A 16,167-nucleotide genomic window follows, 5' to 3' on the forward strand; every position below is an offset into this window, starting at 1 on the left:
TCTTTGCAATCTTAACACAACCTTAAAACTAGACTGATAAAAGATCTGATGTAATTCAGGATGACATTTTTAAATAAACCATTTATCTCACTTACAGAAAAGTTACTTTGTGCTGCATAATGTAAAGGTGTTGCACCTTGACTATCAGAAAGGATTGTTCCAACTTTGTTTCTTTCTAAAAGAACATGGACAATCTTTGCATGACCTAAAAAAATCAAAAGCAGAAAAAGCACAATTAATTTTTGAATATATATGTAGTTGTCTTATGACCCTAATTGAGTCCAAAATTTCCCCTGCAAAGCAACACATTGTTAAGTGAGTTTTGTCCCATTTTTATGACCTCTCTGGCCACAGTTGTTAAGTAAATCACGGCAATTTTGTTTATAGTTAGCTTAACAAAAGAGGAGTTAAAGCACAAATGAAAGATGAAGCCAAGTTATTTTTACTTTATTTTAGAATATGATTGTTAAAGATTTATACCCTGTATTTGCTCTGGGAAGTCGGGGGGGGGGGAGGTTGGGGGGGGAGATGGACTCGGGTAGGGAGGGTGGGGGGAGGGAGGTAAATATTTGTAAAATATTTTTAAAAAAATTTCAATAAAAAAAGTAAATCACGGCAATTGATAAGTTAGTAATACATGAGTGACTGCACAGAGCATCCTGATCCAGGAAGGGTGCAACTGACGTACCAGGCGAACCTGGTAAAAGGCCCCCCTGGTCACGGCTGTCAGGTGTTCTTCTAAACTAAGCCGCATATCCAGGAGGATGCCCAGATTACGGACCCTCTCTAAGGGGGCTAAAATTTCTCCCCCTATCACCACCCTATTATCCATTACTTGCGGGGTCAAAAGGCGCGACAAGGACGTGATGTATTCCTTGATTTGCTAGGAATACCTTGAATACAGTTGCCATAAATTGAGGCCCATTGTCCGATACCAATACATCCAACAATCCATGTGTTGCAAACATTTTGTTTAATACCCTGATTACAGCATCTGTCATATTTGACCTCATCATGGCCACCTCCAGCCATTTGGAATACGCATCAACAACAATTCCATTTATTGGTCTCACAAAATCAATGTGAAGTCTAGACCAGGGGCCTTTCGGTGTTTCCCAGTCCCATGGTGGTGCTGGAGGAGGTGCTGGTCTCGATTCCTGGCATGCTTGGCATGCCAGGAATGCTACCCACTCTGTGATATCTTTATCTATATCTGGCCACCACAGATAGCTATGAGTCAACGCCTTCATCCTTACGATCCCGGGGTGGCCTTCATGTAGAGTCTCTAGCAGTGATTTCCTTAAGGGTATCACTACCCGGTTCCCCCACAACAGGCAATCCTTTTGCGCAGAAGGTTCATACTGCCTTGCATGGAATGGCTTAAACTCAACACTTCCTGCCTCTTTAGGCCATCCCCTCCACACCCAGTTTAACACTTGCATGATCGTTTGAACTTTTCTTGATTAGTTTGCCACTTCCGCAGCTGTAACCAGTTTGGACGGCATAATCTCTATCAGCAATACCGATGCTGCTGGAGCTGAATCCTCCACTAGATTTGGTAGCAGACAACGGCTTAGGCCCAGTTCCATGCCAGGTTGATATATAAGTCTATAGTTATATGCTGCTAAAAATTCTGTCCAGCACTTCCTCCTTGGGGACAGGACCTGTGTTGTATGCCGGTCACCTGCAATTAGTCCCAGCAGTGGCTTATGATCTGTTACTAAATCAAATTTCCTTCCATAAACATATTCATGGAAACTTTTAATACCGGCAACTGCAGCCAATAACTCTTTATCAAGTTGGGTATAGTTCCTCTCAGCTTATGATAGCATCCTGGAAAAGAACGCTATTGGAGCTTCATGATTGCCTGGAAGGTGATGACTTAAAACTCCCCCAACTCCAAATGGGGAATGCATCGCACATTAGGACTAATGGCAGGCATTCATTATATTGGACTAGGACACTGTCCGAGGAAAAAAAATTTTTCACCCCCACAAATGCGGCCGCTTCTCTGCATCCCCAAACCCACAGCACCTTTTTTCCTAACAGCTGGTGTAGTGGTTCAGCCAGATGTTTTCTGTTGCAAAAACACGCTATAGAAATTGAGGAGTCCCAAGAAGGCCTGGAGTTCCATCTTATTCTTTGATGTTGGCACAGAATATATTGTACTTTCTCTTTGGTAGGGTGCAAGCTGGACGCATCAACCAAGTAACCCAGAAACTCGATTTGATTTACTGCTACTTTACACTTTTCTTCCTTTACCTTTAGCCCAGCCTCTTTGAATCTTTGTAACACTAGTCACAGTCGTTCAAATAGTTCAGGTTTACTGGCAACAGATATAAGCACATCATCAAAGTAGGGGACAACTCCAGGGATGCAGTGTAACAACTGTTCCATCAGGCTTTGGAACAAACCTGGGGCCATGTTTACTCCAAACTGTAGGCGACGACAACGGAATGCCCCCATTATGTGTTATAATAGTTTGTGCTTCTGCAGTGGTATTGTCCACAGGGAGCTGTTGGTAAGCTTGGACAAGATTTAACTTTGTGAAGACCTTAACTCCCACCCCCCAGTGAATGTAACAAGTGCTGCACTATTGGTAGTGGATATGCATTCTGTTGAAGATCCCTATTCAATGTACATTTATAATCAGCACAAATCCGGACCGACCTGTCTGGTTTCACTGGCGTCAGGATGGGGGTTTCCACTTAGCGTGGTCCATTGGTTCCAGTATGCCTTGTTGAGTCAATTTATCCAGTTGTTCGTCAATCTTGGGCTTTAATGCAAATGGAACCCTTCTTGGTTTTATTCTTATTGGTGCCATTTTAGGGTTCAAACAGAAGGATATTGGGGTGCATCTATGTTCTTTCAACTTTCCATCAAACATGTTGGCAAACTCTTTACTCAACTCTTCGATGATCTCTCCCAGGATTTTGTGAACCCCAGTAATGCGTAACCCCAAGGCTGCAAACCAATCCAGTCCCAGGAGGTTAGGCAGTGAGCCTTCTACGACAACCAATTTAAGTGACCCGAAAAAATCTTTATATTCTACATGGAACATTCCACTTCCTTTGATGGGGATATTATTTCCCTGATAATCTCTCAAATAGATAAGGCTTCACGTAGGCTTCTTCTCGGCTCTGTGTGGCAACAATCTTTGTAGAGTCTGCCAGAATGCAATTGTTGTTGCTGACCCCATATCCACTTCTATCTGGCAGGGTGATCCTGCAATACGGATGGTAATGTAAATTTTACTACTTCCCAGAATCCCAATTTGATTGCTCACCCTCTCTAAACAGCGGGTGTCTGTATTAATAGTAAAACATTCGTCCTCTGGGGTTCTCAGTCATGGTGGGGCCCACTTTTCCCCAACATTACAACTTAGAGTCTGTTCTGTTGGGATGGCAGGCAATGTGGCACGGCAAACTTGTGCTAGATGACCCTTCTTCCCACACCGTCTGCAAATGGTATTTTTATGGTTACACATAGTTCTCGGGTGGTATCCGCCGTAACCTAAGCACGAGGTGGACAGCTTCTGATCCTTGGTGATTCTGAGATCCTTATTGGCTGCCCTCAACCGATGGATGTCAGTGTGATTATCTTCCTCCTCTTCAGTGTCCCTGCAATTCTGTCTCTCCCCGATGGACAGTTGTCCCCCTTCTAGCCAACTGGGGGCTGCCTGACTTCTGTATCTCTTCAGTTGACCTATTCGATGATTCAGCAGCTTGCGCCTGCTCTACTGCTCTTTGTAGTGTTAACATCGGTTTTGCCAATAATAGTCTCTGTAACCTAATATCCCGAACCCCACAGACCAATCTGTCTCGAAGGGCTTCATCTAAGTTACTAAATTTGCAGTAGATAGCTGCCTTACGGAGGGCTGCCATATAACAGCTGATAGACTCACCCTTTGCCTGTTCCCTATAGTAAAAAGCATGTCTTCTAGCAATGCAAGATGGTCGGGTGTGTGTGTAATGTTCCTGCAGTTTACCCAATAATATGTCCCAAGTAACCTTCTGAAGGGGTTGGGGCGCAATGAAGGCCCTTGCTGTCTTAAACACTTCTTTTCCACAAATGCTAAAAAAAAGCACTCATTTGCGATTATCTGTGATATTTATAATCATTAGCTTCTAATATACAGTAAAAAAGGATTAAGTAACAATCCCACGTTTATGTTTCAGGATCAAATGGTGTAAACTGTGGTGAGTTAGCCATTATCTTTCCAAAAAAAATGTGTGCCTCTTAATCTCTGTGGCCTCTCAATTAGCAGTTCTCAGTGTTGGCTCCAAGCCCAGGAATCCCACCTTCCTCACCAATGCAATGTTATGAGTGGGGAACAGACAAGGAGCCACATTCCAACAATGCTGTTTATTCAAGATAAGAGCAGACTATAAACCAACATCCAGTTTCTGGCCAACAGCTCCTTTTAAAGGGAAGCTCTCAGCCAATTAACCAATAACTTTAAAATACATCCTGAACTTACACAGTCAGATCCTTTCCATGAATTGTGGAAACTGAATGTTGAGCAAAACATGCTGCAGAATGGACTTTATTCCCTGTCTTTGAGGAGATGGGAAATGACAAGCAAGGGTGGCATTAAAACAGGAATTCAGTGACCCAGATACACAGGAAGGCTGAGATAAATCTTTCTAGATACAGAGGTCAAATTTGGTCACACGATTTCTAGGTAATAAGTGTTCCCAAACAAGTGGTCCTACCATAGTATAACAGTGACTACTTTTCAGCTTTTTCTAATTAGTTATTTAGGAATTGTAAGATTAAATATATGAATATTCCCTCAATGGAAGGTTCTGTGAATATTTGACACCAAAAACAATCCCATGGTAAGTGGCATGGTCACCAGTGATGTTCCCAAATAGAGCTAGGTTTCCAGGCCTCAAGGTTGAAGGCCACATTATGAGCGAGATTCAGGCTGCACCAGATGCCTAGTTAACCCAGACCTGGTTGAAAAATTAGGAATCCGATTGAGGCAGCTGAAAGTATCCATCGTATTTTGCTAACTAGACAGATCAGTAGCAGGGGGCACCCCAACGTTTGTCACCAAACCCATAGAAATGCAGATGGGGGCCCACATAAATGCAAATGGGGGCTCATAAGCTTCATAGTGGTTCCAGGGATGGAACAATCCTTAGTTCTAGGCTTGGCTTGGCTAAAAAAAGTGGCCCCAGTCTTATTCCACAAAAATCTATGTGGATTATAGGGGGTTAAATGCTGCTTGGGTGCAAAATGTGTATCCCTGCCCCTGATGAAAGACATGCTAGATCATTTAGCCAAAGGCAAAATTTTCACCAAGCTGCACCTAAGAGAGGCCTACTACATGAGAATCAGGAAGGGGGATAAGTGGGCTGTTTCCAATTCAAAGAACTCCCATTCGGCTTCCAGAGCCCCCGGCAATGTCCATGCAATTAATAAATGAGGTGTTAAGCAGTGTGATGACCTAGGGCAAAGATCACACAAACAGCTGGCAGTTCAAACCACCCCTTTATTGTGCTCCAAAGTTCCCCAAATGCTCCCATGTTTCTGGCAAGTCTTGAGCAGAATGTTAACAAAACCCCACACAAAGCTCAAACAGTTTCTGTCTGCAATTAGTCCAGTCCAAGACTGTAAGCACCAAGGCTGCTCAGCAATAATTCCAAAGGTATTTGGCCAATCGAGGGCAAATCAAGTTCAAGGAACAAACAATCCAGGTAATTAGTCCAGAACACCCACAGGAATGCAAAGACTCATGGCCAGTTCAAACATTGGCATGCACACTTCAGAAACTCAGCGTTTGTTTCCCACAAATGCCCTTCCCCACAGGATCTCATTCTCCCAGTATGAATTGTGAAGATGGGTTGGGCACTCTCCTTGCACGTAGACTGCTCTGTCTCTGTTTGTTGATCACACCTCATCTCCACTCGCTGAGCTCTTGGATCCGGAGAAGGTGGTCCTGGCCCCTCACCTGAGCCCTGTCCCTCATGTTCTTCCTGCCTCTGTTTGTCCCTGCCTGCAAGATTTACTACTTCAGAAAAATCTTGACTGGACTAACTCTGCCCTTCCCCCATTTCTTCCAAGGCCTCTGAATGTCTGGCATTTGTTGTTCCAGCTCATCTTCCCCCACAAATTCAGACTCCAACGGGGGCATGACACACGAGCACCTGTATAAGGGAGTACCGGTGTATCTAGATGATATTTTAATTTACACTGAAATGAACGCAGAGTATGTGAAACTAGAGACAGCCGTACTCCAAGAACTACAGACTGCCAAGCTGTATGCCAAACTTTCCAAATGTGAATTTCACCAAAGTGAGACTACCTGGGCTACTGCATTTCACACAAAGAAACTGTGATGGACCCTCACAAAGTCCTCTGCTCCACTTCGAATCAGAAAGCAGCAACAGAGCTTTGCCAACTTTTACTGTCAATTCATCCTGTTGTTTGTGTGAATCACACTCCCCATCACAAATTTACAGTATGGTGGGCAGTAAGGGAAAAGGAGGCTTATGTGGTGAGTTGGGCACTCCTAACCAGGAGGGACTTCCTTGAAGGAAACAAAATGCCTTTCAAAATATGGACTGACCACAATGGCCTAGAGACACCAAAAAGGCTGTCTGCAAGCAGCGATGGATGCAGTACATTAACTGCTTTGATTTCATGTTGCATTACTTCCTAGGGGGGAAGAACTATCTGGGTGATGCATTATCCTGAATGCCTCAATTCAATTGCCCTAAAGCAGAAGTGGTCAAACCTCTGTCCCATCCAACCAATTAGTGATTCAAATGACTACACGAGCGCAGGCAAAAGAAAACCAACAAACTGACAATGAGGTGATGGCCACACTTAAAATTGCCCTGAAGGATGACCAATGGTTTCAAAGTCATGGAAACATTTGTTCAATCCAGGATGGACTGGCCTGGGTGGGATCTAGAATATATGTACCAGAGAACCAGAGACTTGGTCCTGGGGAAAAGCCATGACTCCAAGTCCACTGGACACTTTGGCTTTGAAAAGACTTTACACCTAATAAAAAAACACTTTTGATGGTCATCTCTGAAAAAAGACATTGAAAGATATGTGGCAAGTAGCCCCATCTGTGCTTCAGCCAAACAACAACAAGGGGACACTCCTGGACTCCTCCAAGCAGTGGCGAAGCCTTCAGCGCCCTGGAAAGAGAGATCAATTGGTTTTATTGTGAAGTTGCCAGAAAGCTCTGGGGATACTGTTATAAAGGTGATGACTGATTTATTTTCTAAGCAGGTGCATTTTGTCCTCTGCCAGAAGATCTCTTCAGCACGAGAATTGGCCAAGCTATTTTTGCACCATTTCTATAGACTACGTGGAGTCCTACAACATGTCATCTCAGATAGAGAGCAATTCACTTCTACGTTTTGGAGGATATTTCTTAAATTACTATTAGATAAATAGTATAAACAAACAATAAGGATTGTTTGGGCTCTTGGAAGATTCTGAAAGCTTTACCCAATGCAAGACCTAAATGTAAACTGAACTGCATGAATCAATGTATTAAGTTGATATAAGTTGATTTCATGATATTAGTTGATTTCATGTATATAAGTTGATTTCATGATATTTTTCTGTCTCCTTCAAGGTAACCTCTTTACAACTATCTCAGGATGCAGTCTCTTAACTGAGGAAAGCAATATCCTACATGATTAGGTAACAAATATGCTCAAAAGGGTTAAGAATTTCTATTATTCATAATTTACCCAATAAAGCTGCCCAGTGAAGCGGAGTTCGAAATAAATTATCATAAGAAGACACGTTGCAACTTTCATAGGAAGTCAGCAGATCAACAACAGCTATATTCCCATCAGCAACTGCAAAATGGAGAGGAGTTCGTCCTTCATAATCTTGCCAGTTTAGCAGAGATTCAGTTGGAGCAGCATCCTGGTTTATAAAAAGGCCAGTTAAAAAGATACAGTGAACTTTTAGGGATGGCAATAGATGCTTAAAAAGTCCTACTGGAGTTCAAGCAATAAATCAAGCAAACACCATTTTAATTAAAAATTATTAACTGTATGAACTGATGGTAATTAAATTCCCACTTTCTTTAGAACAAAATTACATTTTATTTCTTAGGGCACGCTGGCCAGCTGACTTTGGCTTCCTTTTGAGGCCATTTTTCACCCTCCGGAGGCTTCCCTGAAGCCTCCAAAGCATGAAAAACCGTCCCTATGGGCAAACCGGAAATTCGGGAATGGATTTCCGGTTCGCTTGTAGGACCATTTTTTGCCCTCCGGAGTCTTCACGGGCCTTCAGGAGGCTTCCCTGAAGGCTTCAGAGGTCAAAAATCGGCCCAACAGGGAACCTGGATGTTCAGAAATGGTGACTTCTGGTTTGTCCGTAAGACCAATTTTCGACCTCTGGAGCCTTCAGGGAAGCTTCCTGAAGGCTCCAGAGGTCAAAAATCAGCCCTACAGACAAACCGGAAGCCACCATTCCCGAACCTCTGGGTTCCCTTAGGTCCATTTTTCGCCCTCTGGAGCCTTCAGGGAAGCTCCTGAGGCCTCTGGAGGGCATCCGGGGGGGGGGAGGAGGCTGTTTTCGCCCTCCCCAGGCTGCTAGAAAGCGTCTGGAGCCTGGGGAAGGAGAAAAAACCGTAGAAAGTGGTCTCTGATCACATGCATCCATGTGTGCATAGCATTATGGGTGTGGCATGCTGGTGCACAACCCCCCTGTGCTCCCCCTACTTTTGACATGGCAGCCAAAAAAGATTTGCTAACACTGGCCTAGAATAATTGAACTTTTCTTAAATAATTTCCCCCCGTATCTGAGGATTATAGGGACATATAGCATAACTTAACAATATTTCTAAAAGGTTAAGGTTGGAAATATAATCTTTTTTTAAAAAAAATGGCCACCTGTAATGAGGAGCAGCTGGCCCTTTCAATCAAAAGCCAATATGATATGTCAATAAAAGAAAAGAAAGGTTTCATTAGATTTTGACAAGAAGAGTCTTTTTGGTGAGATAGTTGGGTGGAGAGCTGGATGAGGGGTTTACCTTAGACAAGATTGAAAGTTAGTTTAGTTAGAATTGATTTAGGGTTTTTTTCCCCTAAAAAAACTACTAAATGTGTTGCAAAAGATTAAATTTATTTTCTCTTGATAATTTTAGTAAAAATTATTATTTTTTCCTTCCTGGCCTTTTATTACCAATCTCAGTTTGGTTAAGCTAAAATGTTGTTCTGATTTCCTTTTTTTTATATTAAGCCAGACCTAGGAATATTTCCCATTTAACTCTCTCCTAGTTCTCCAGATGCTTGTGTTAAAGGGAGAAACTGGTTTATAATAAAGAGGTGACAACAGCAAGGAGACCAGTCACTGTATATCCATATGCACAGCTACCTCAGAACTGATGGGATTTCAAAGAAGAGGGTGGTTCCATCCTGAAGATGCTCTTTTGCCCTCATTACCTAACCAAGCAAAGTCCACTGATTTTTTCCTTGTAATTTATCTTTGATTACTCCAGCATTGTTAAAACTTATGAAGTCAATTGACCTCTCTCATTTGTATCTACAGAGGAATTTATGCATTTAACAAAATATGGATTTTATAATTTAAAACGATGACAGTGGAGAACAATGATCATCTCCTTGCTTGTTTTTTTAAATATGCCAGTATCTCAGAAATCTCTGAATTAAACTACCATTATGTTGTTGATGCAGTTTTGAAAATTTCTTTTTGGAAAATCATTTTTGAAAAACTTGCAAATACCTAATAAGTATTGGCCTAATACAGGTAATTTGGATGTTTGAATATGTAGATTGTAAGCTGTTTTTATTTGGCTGCAGAACAATTAAAGCAGAAGATTGAAGACTTATTATGGTCAGTTGCACAATGAAGCAGATATTTACAGTGGATTTTGTATTTTTAATATATCTATCAAGTTCTTGGCAAAGATAGGAAACAGACAGATGTTGTTGGATGGAGTTAAAAGTACTGCTGCAGAATGTAAGCTGTTCCAAGTAAAGCTGCCTTTTGCAACTGATTGGGATTTTGTCAAAGCTGATACTGTTGTTATGACTATTGCAATAATTTCAGTTAAAATATTTTTGTTCATATTAGAATTTCAAATCTCTTCCACTTACCACATTTTGATATTTAGATACCTTGTATTTAACAATGTATTTCTGCCTTTCACAGATACTGATTAAATTGTTTGAATGGTGCTTGATTGGTGGTTATAGAATTCTGAGCTTTAGGGTAATGCAATTTTGGAATTTATCAAATAGCCTTCAATAAATCTACCTTTTTATTATATAGCTCATTTAGTCAAGTCCTAAACTATGAAACAATAAAGAAGGTAGCAGCCATTTGCATAGCTTTTTGTCTCATTTCACACCCATCAAACTATTAACCATTTTCTTTTCTTTTCACAGCTGAAGATAAAGATTCAGAAATTTATTCAATATTCTAAACAGATATTACTGCAAAATAAAGTAGAGTTTTATGTATTATTTTTGATGTAACATATGACCAACATTGAGAAAAAAAACCATACCAAAATGCATTTGACAGTATTAACCGCACTGGGATCCTTATGATTAGCTGCCCAATGAAGTGGAATTCTGCCTTCAATGTCTGGGATTCCAATGTTAGAATCATGTTTGATAAGAATCTTCACATGCTCTGGATTATTGTAATAGGCACTCCAGTGAAGAGCAGTTTGCTGAGAATAAGAGTAGACACAAATAATTTTTTTTTTAAATCCAAAGGGAAATACATTGCAATTGAAATCAATGTAGTTGTAGTATGCCTTAAAGTGTTTGATTGGGACAAATGAGACCCAGGTTCAGGTTTCCACTTTACGTTGGAGTTTATTGGATGATCCTGGGCAAGCTCTTAACATCTCATATTTCCTTTGCTCTTAATTAAACCAATGGCCCCAATTTGTGGTCTAGGAAACTGGTGGTTCATGAAGATAGTGAAGATACAATACAATACAATAGCAGAGTTGAAAGAGACCTTGGAGGCCTTCTAGTCCAACCCACTGCCTAGGCAGGAAATCCTATACAGTTTCAGACAAATGGCTATCCAACATCTTCTTAAAGATTTGCACTGTTGGGGCATTCACAACTTCTGGAGGCAAGCTGTTCCATTGATTAATTGCACTAACTGTCAAGAAATTTCTCCTCAGTTCTAAGTTGCTTCTCTCCTTAATTAGTTTCCACTCATTGCTTCTTGTTCTACACTCAGGTGCCCCAGAGAATAGTTTGACACCCTCTTCTTTGTGGCAACCCCTGAGTTATTGGAACCCTGCTATCATGTCTCCCCTAGTCCTTCTTTTCATTAAACTAGACATACCCAGTTCCTGTAACTGTTCCTCATGTTTTAGTCTCCTGTCCCCTAATCATCCTTGTTGCTCTTCTCTGCACACTTTCCAGAGTCCCACATTCTTTTTACATCATGACGACCAAAACTGAATGCAGTATTCCAAGTTGGCCTTACCAAGGCATTATAAAGTGGTATTAACACTTCATGTGATCTTGAGTCCATCCCTCTGTTTATTCAGCCTAGAACTGTGTTGGCTTTTTTGGCAGCTGCTGTACACTGCTGGCTCATATTTAAATGGTTGTCCACCAGGATTCCAAGATCCCTCTCACAGTTACTACTATTGAGCAAGATACCACTTATATCAGTGATGGCGAACTTATGGCACGCGTGCCACAGGTGGCACATGGAGCCATTTGTCAGGGCACGAGACACACAGCCCTGTCAGCTGGCCAGTGCGCATGCACGTGCTGGCCAGCTGAGTTCATCTTTTTTAAAGCCATTTTTTGCCCTCCCCAGGCTCCAGAGGCTTTATAGGAGCCTGGGGAGGGCGAAAAGAGCCTCCCCAGCCCCCGGAGGCCCTCCGGAGGCTTCATGAGTTTCCCTGAAGCCTCTGGAGCGCAAAAAAACCCAGCCCTAGGGCAAATTGGAAGTTCGGGAATGGACTTCCGGTTTGCTCGGAGGGTCACTTTCAGGGAAGCCTCCTGAAGGTCCCTGAAGCCTTCGGAGCGCTTAAAACGACCCTCCGCGCAAACTGAAAGTGACTTCCGCTTTGCTTGGAGGGTCATTTTGATTGCTCCAGAGGCTTCAGAGAAGCCTCCTGAAGGTCCCTGAAGCCTCCAGGAGGGTGTCCAGGGGGATGGGGGGGGGCTCTTTTCGCCCTCCCCAGGCTCTTATAAAGCCTCTGGAACCTGGGGAGAAAAAGGCATACAAAAAATGGGGGGAGCGCCTGTAGTGCACACATGCGCACTGGGGGGGCACACATTGCATTATGGGTGTGGCATGCCCACACACGACCCCCCTGCACTCCCCCCACTTATGGCACATGAGCCAAGAAAGGTTCGCCATCGCTGACCTATACTGTACCTGTGCATTTTGTTTTTTCTTGCCTAAATGTAGAACCTTAATTTTTCACCCTTGAATTTCATTTTGTTAGATAGTGCCCAATGTTCAAGTTTGTCAAGCTCCTTTTGTATCTTAAGCCTATCTTCTGGAGTCTTGGCTATTCCTGCCATCTTGGTGTCATCTGCAAATTTGATGAGTTCCCCATTTATCCCCTCATCCAAATCATTGATGAAGATGTTGAAGAGTATTGGGCCTAAAACAGAGCCTTGGGGTACTCCAGTGCATTCTTCCCTCCATGTAGATGCAGTTCCATTGAGGACTACACATTGAGTGCGGTTGGTCAGCCAGTTACGAATCCATCTGGTGGTGATATTATTTAATCCACATTTTTCTACTTTATCTAGTAGTAGGTTATGGTCTACTTTATCAAATGCCTTGCTGAAGTCCAAGTAAATTATATCCAGTTCCTGCAACCGTTCTTCATATGTTTTAGTCTCCAGTCCCCTAATCATCTTTGTTGTTCTTCTCTGCACTCTTTCTAGAGTCTCCACATCTTTTCTACATCGTGGTGACCAAAACTGAATGCAGTGATAATATATTATAGAACCAATCTAGTGTAATAGTTAAGAAATCCGTGGCACGACAAAACCGCGGTCCACTAAAGCGCGCCCGATTAAAGCACGTCGCTGACGTCATCAGCAGCACGACAACAGCGACTGCAGAGAAAAAAGGGCCCTTTAAAAAGCGCTTTGAAAGCAAGCCGATTCACGTTAAGGTAAGGGTTAGGTTTAGGGTTAGGTTAAGGGTTAGGATTAGGTTTAGGGTTAGGTTAAGCGTTAGGGTTAGGTTTAGGGTTAGGTTAAGGGTTAGCGTTAGGTTAAGGGTTAGGTTTAGGGTTAGGTTTAGGGTTAAGTTAAGGGTTAGGTTTAGGGTTAGGTTTCGCGGGGTTAGGTTTAGGGGTTAATTTTAGCTTTAGCGCTCACAACGTGCTTTTTTCGTCACGCGGTGATGACGTCAGGTACGCGGTTTCGTCGAGCGTGCTTTAGTCGAACGCGGTTTTGTGGTGGAACCAAGCAATCAGGCTAGAAACTGGGAGGCCGAGTTCTAGTGTTGCTATGGAATGAAATCAGCTGGAACGAGCTTGATCTAATTACTTTGTCTTAGCCCCAGGAAGAAAGCAACGGCAAACCACTTCTAAAGTCTTGACAAGAAAGCTACATGGACTTCTCTGGGAAGATGTCAGGAATCAAATAACATACCAAAACTCGCAATGTGCAATCCAACCAAAAATGTCACAAGGTTTCAGAGTTCACTAACATCTCTCAAGATTTCACAAGCTCACAAAATTTCGGCCATTAGTTCTTGTTAAAAGGACAGATAAAGTGTGCCATGAATCTATAAGCATTGTTTTTCTAACACGGAGTTTCCAAATACATTTTGCAGTATATTTAAGGAAAAAATAGGAACCTGCAACTCAGAGGAAAGGGAAAATATAAAATGAAAAAAGATAATAAAAAGTATAACACTGAAACAGATTTCTTCATAATCTGTTTTGATATTTGTAATTTTAATAATTACAAATTGTAATTATTAAAAAATAATAAACTAAAATGATAGAAATTATTTAAAGATAACAATTATTTTCATAAATTTCAGAGCCTGAAAACAGTCGAAGATAAGTACTTAGCTAACAGAAAAGAGCAAATTTCTGTTTAGTATATGACTATAGCTAATTGCTAATTTGCTGTTATAATCTTCAGTGGTTTTATGGATATGCAGAAATGGAGTGCAAAGTATTATTTCTTGCTCACTAATACTTTTTGCATTATTTATGAAAAGACAAAATGGGTTCAGAACATACTGATTCCAGATTTCTCGAGATTTTAAATTTAGATTTATGATTCTAGATTTTAGATATATTCTTAAATAAAAATGATCAAATGCATTCCATCAAAATAGACCAGCTATTTTAAATAGATTGCTATAGTTAAAGCTTCAGAGAAAGTCTTGGTAGAATATTTTCAAGTAGATAGCTGTTTATCAAATATTTTTTACCTTGTTCTTGTCCTGCGTATCTACTTCTCCTGGTGCCATATACTTTAACAACAAAGCTAAGCACTTTGGACTCTTATGTTGGGTAGTTAGGTGTAAAGGAATGATTTCTTCCAAATCCTTCTTCATCCAGTTTGCTCTATGAGCAAGTAAAAGTTTCATAAAGCGATAATTGCCCTAAATAATTTAATGGAAGAGGGAAGGGAAGACAGAGAAGTTAGATCCAGCTAGAATTTAAAAAAAGAATACACACTCCTGTTAAACTACCAAAAAGAGATTAAGATAAATCATTTCAGAATTCCCCCCCCCCTTTAATATAGCAATATATAATTTAATATAATTGTAAAATTTAATTGAATAACCACCTAAATCTTTTAGGGTAAAAATAACAATAAAAGCATACAATAATATGTTTGCATAAATATAGACATTTTCCACTGTACATAACTGATAGTTGCTATCACTTTTGAAATGTAATTATTAGGAAAAATGATGTGCGTGCGTGCGCGTGCACACAGAGAGGGACGGAGAGAGAGAGAGAGAGAATGAATTTATTTATTTATTTGATTTAGAAGGTCACCCGATTCAGTATGATTCTGGGCAGTATACCACATTAAAAAAAACAATAAATCCAAAAAGAGAAAACCACCACATAACAATTAGCAAATATAAATAAAAGGGCAACGAAGCACATGACAAAACAATCAAAAGTGGACTCTTGTTCAATTGGACCTTTATGTTTGGGGAAACAACCAGATACGCCCCCCTGCACCTATGTGTGAACTATAGAGGGATAAACACTGCTTCTATCCACTGCCACTAATGAAAGACATGTTATCTCTATATCTATTTTTTTTACTAAATTGGACTTGTGGGATGCCTGTATTACTGAGTTCTTATCAAAGATAGAGAGGAGTAGAAGATAGCTTTTAACTGCCGCTTCAATTCAGGGTCCTCTTCAAATTACAGAGGCCCCCTGCTCTCTTCATGCAGCTGATAAATGAGGTGCTGCATGACAACTTATACAAAAGTGTGTTGGTCTACCTGCATGATGTACTTATTTATACTGAGACAATTATGGAGCATGAGAAGCTGGTTAGAACCCTCCTTCAAAAACTAAGAGCTGCTCAATTATAAGCTGAACTCTCAAAATGCAAGTTGCATCAAAGTAAAATTGACTATTTGCGCTACTGCATCTCCCATAAGGGAATAGAAATGGACACTGAGAAAGTTAGGGTGGTGCTAGAGTGAGCCTCACCCCGCACCAGAAAGCATCTGCAAAGCTGTCTGGGGTTTGTGAATTTTTAGTGCCAATTCATCCCATTTTTTTGCTCAGACCGTCCTCCCCATCACCTACTTGCTAAAGACAATGGAGAGAGGAAATCCAAATCAAGCTGTGAAGAGGACAATGGAATGCCAGGCACCATTTGAAAAACTCAAATGGTTGTTTGCCACTGAATCAGTGCTAAAACACCAAATGCTCCATTTATTATTCAGGCAGATGCTGGCAATGTAGCAGTAGGAGTGGTCCTTGTACAAAGGAACAACCAGGATACCCTACAACTGTGGACTTACATCTCCAGAAAACTGACACTGAGTGCTGATGGGCAATTTGGGAGAGCTTACACTGTGCGCTGGACACTCCTATGTGGAGGCATTTTCTGGAGGGAAGACCCCATTTGAGGTGTGGACTGAACACAAAAACCTGGAAGCCTTAATAACACTTAATTTAAACCTTAGCTTTGTTAACTTCATCTTTGC

At 41.3% G+C, this 16,167-nt stretch overlaps 1 protein-coding gene across 4 annotated transcripts in view; it reads right to left on the reverse strand.

Annotated features, from left to right (window-relative positions):
* Positions 1-16,167, reverse strand: part of INVS (inversin) — an 89,514-nt gene that overhangs the window by 42,902 nt on the left and 30,445 nt on the right. For all 4 annotated transcript variants that reach the window (XM_087713184.1, XM_087713183.1, XM_087713182.1 and 1 more), the window contains exons 4-7: positions 14,410-14,583; positions 10,520-10,687; positions 7,725-7,905; positions 96-205 (exon numbers count right to left, since the gene is read on the reverse strand). In XM_087713184.1, coding sequence (XP_087569310.1) covers positions 96-205; positions 7,725-7,905; positions 10,520-10,687; positions 14,410-14,583 — 633 coding nt within the window. The remainder of the gene's footprint in view (positions 1-95; positions 206-7,724; positions 7,906-10,519; positions 10,688-14,409; positions 14,584-16,167) is intronic.

The sequence above is a fragment of the Thamnophis sirtalis genome, unplaced genomic scaffold, assembly GCF_051295495.1.
Source record: "Thamnophis sirtalis isolate CommonGarterSnake01/CBP01778 unplaced genomic scaffold, rThaSir2_p1.2 scaffold_4, whole genome shotgun sequence".
Taxonomy (NCBI): Eukaryota; Metazoa; Chordata; class Lepidosauria; order Squamata; family Natricidae; genus Thamnophis; species Thamnophis sirtalis.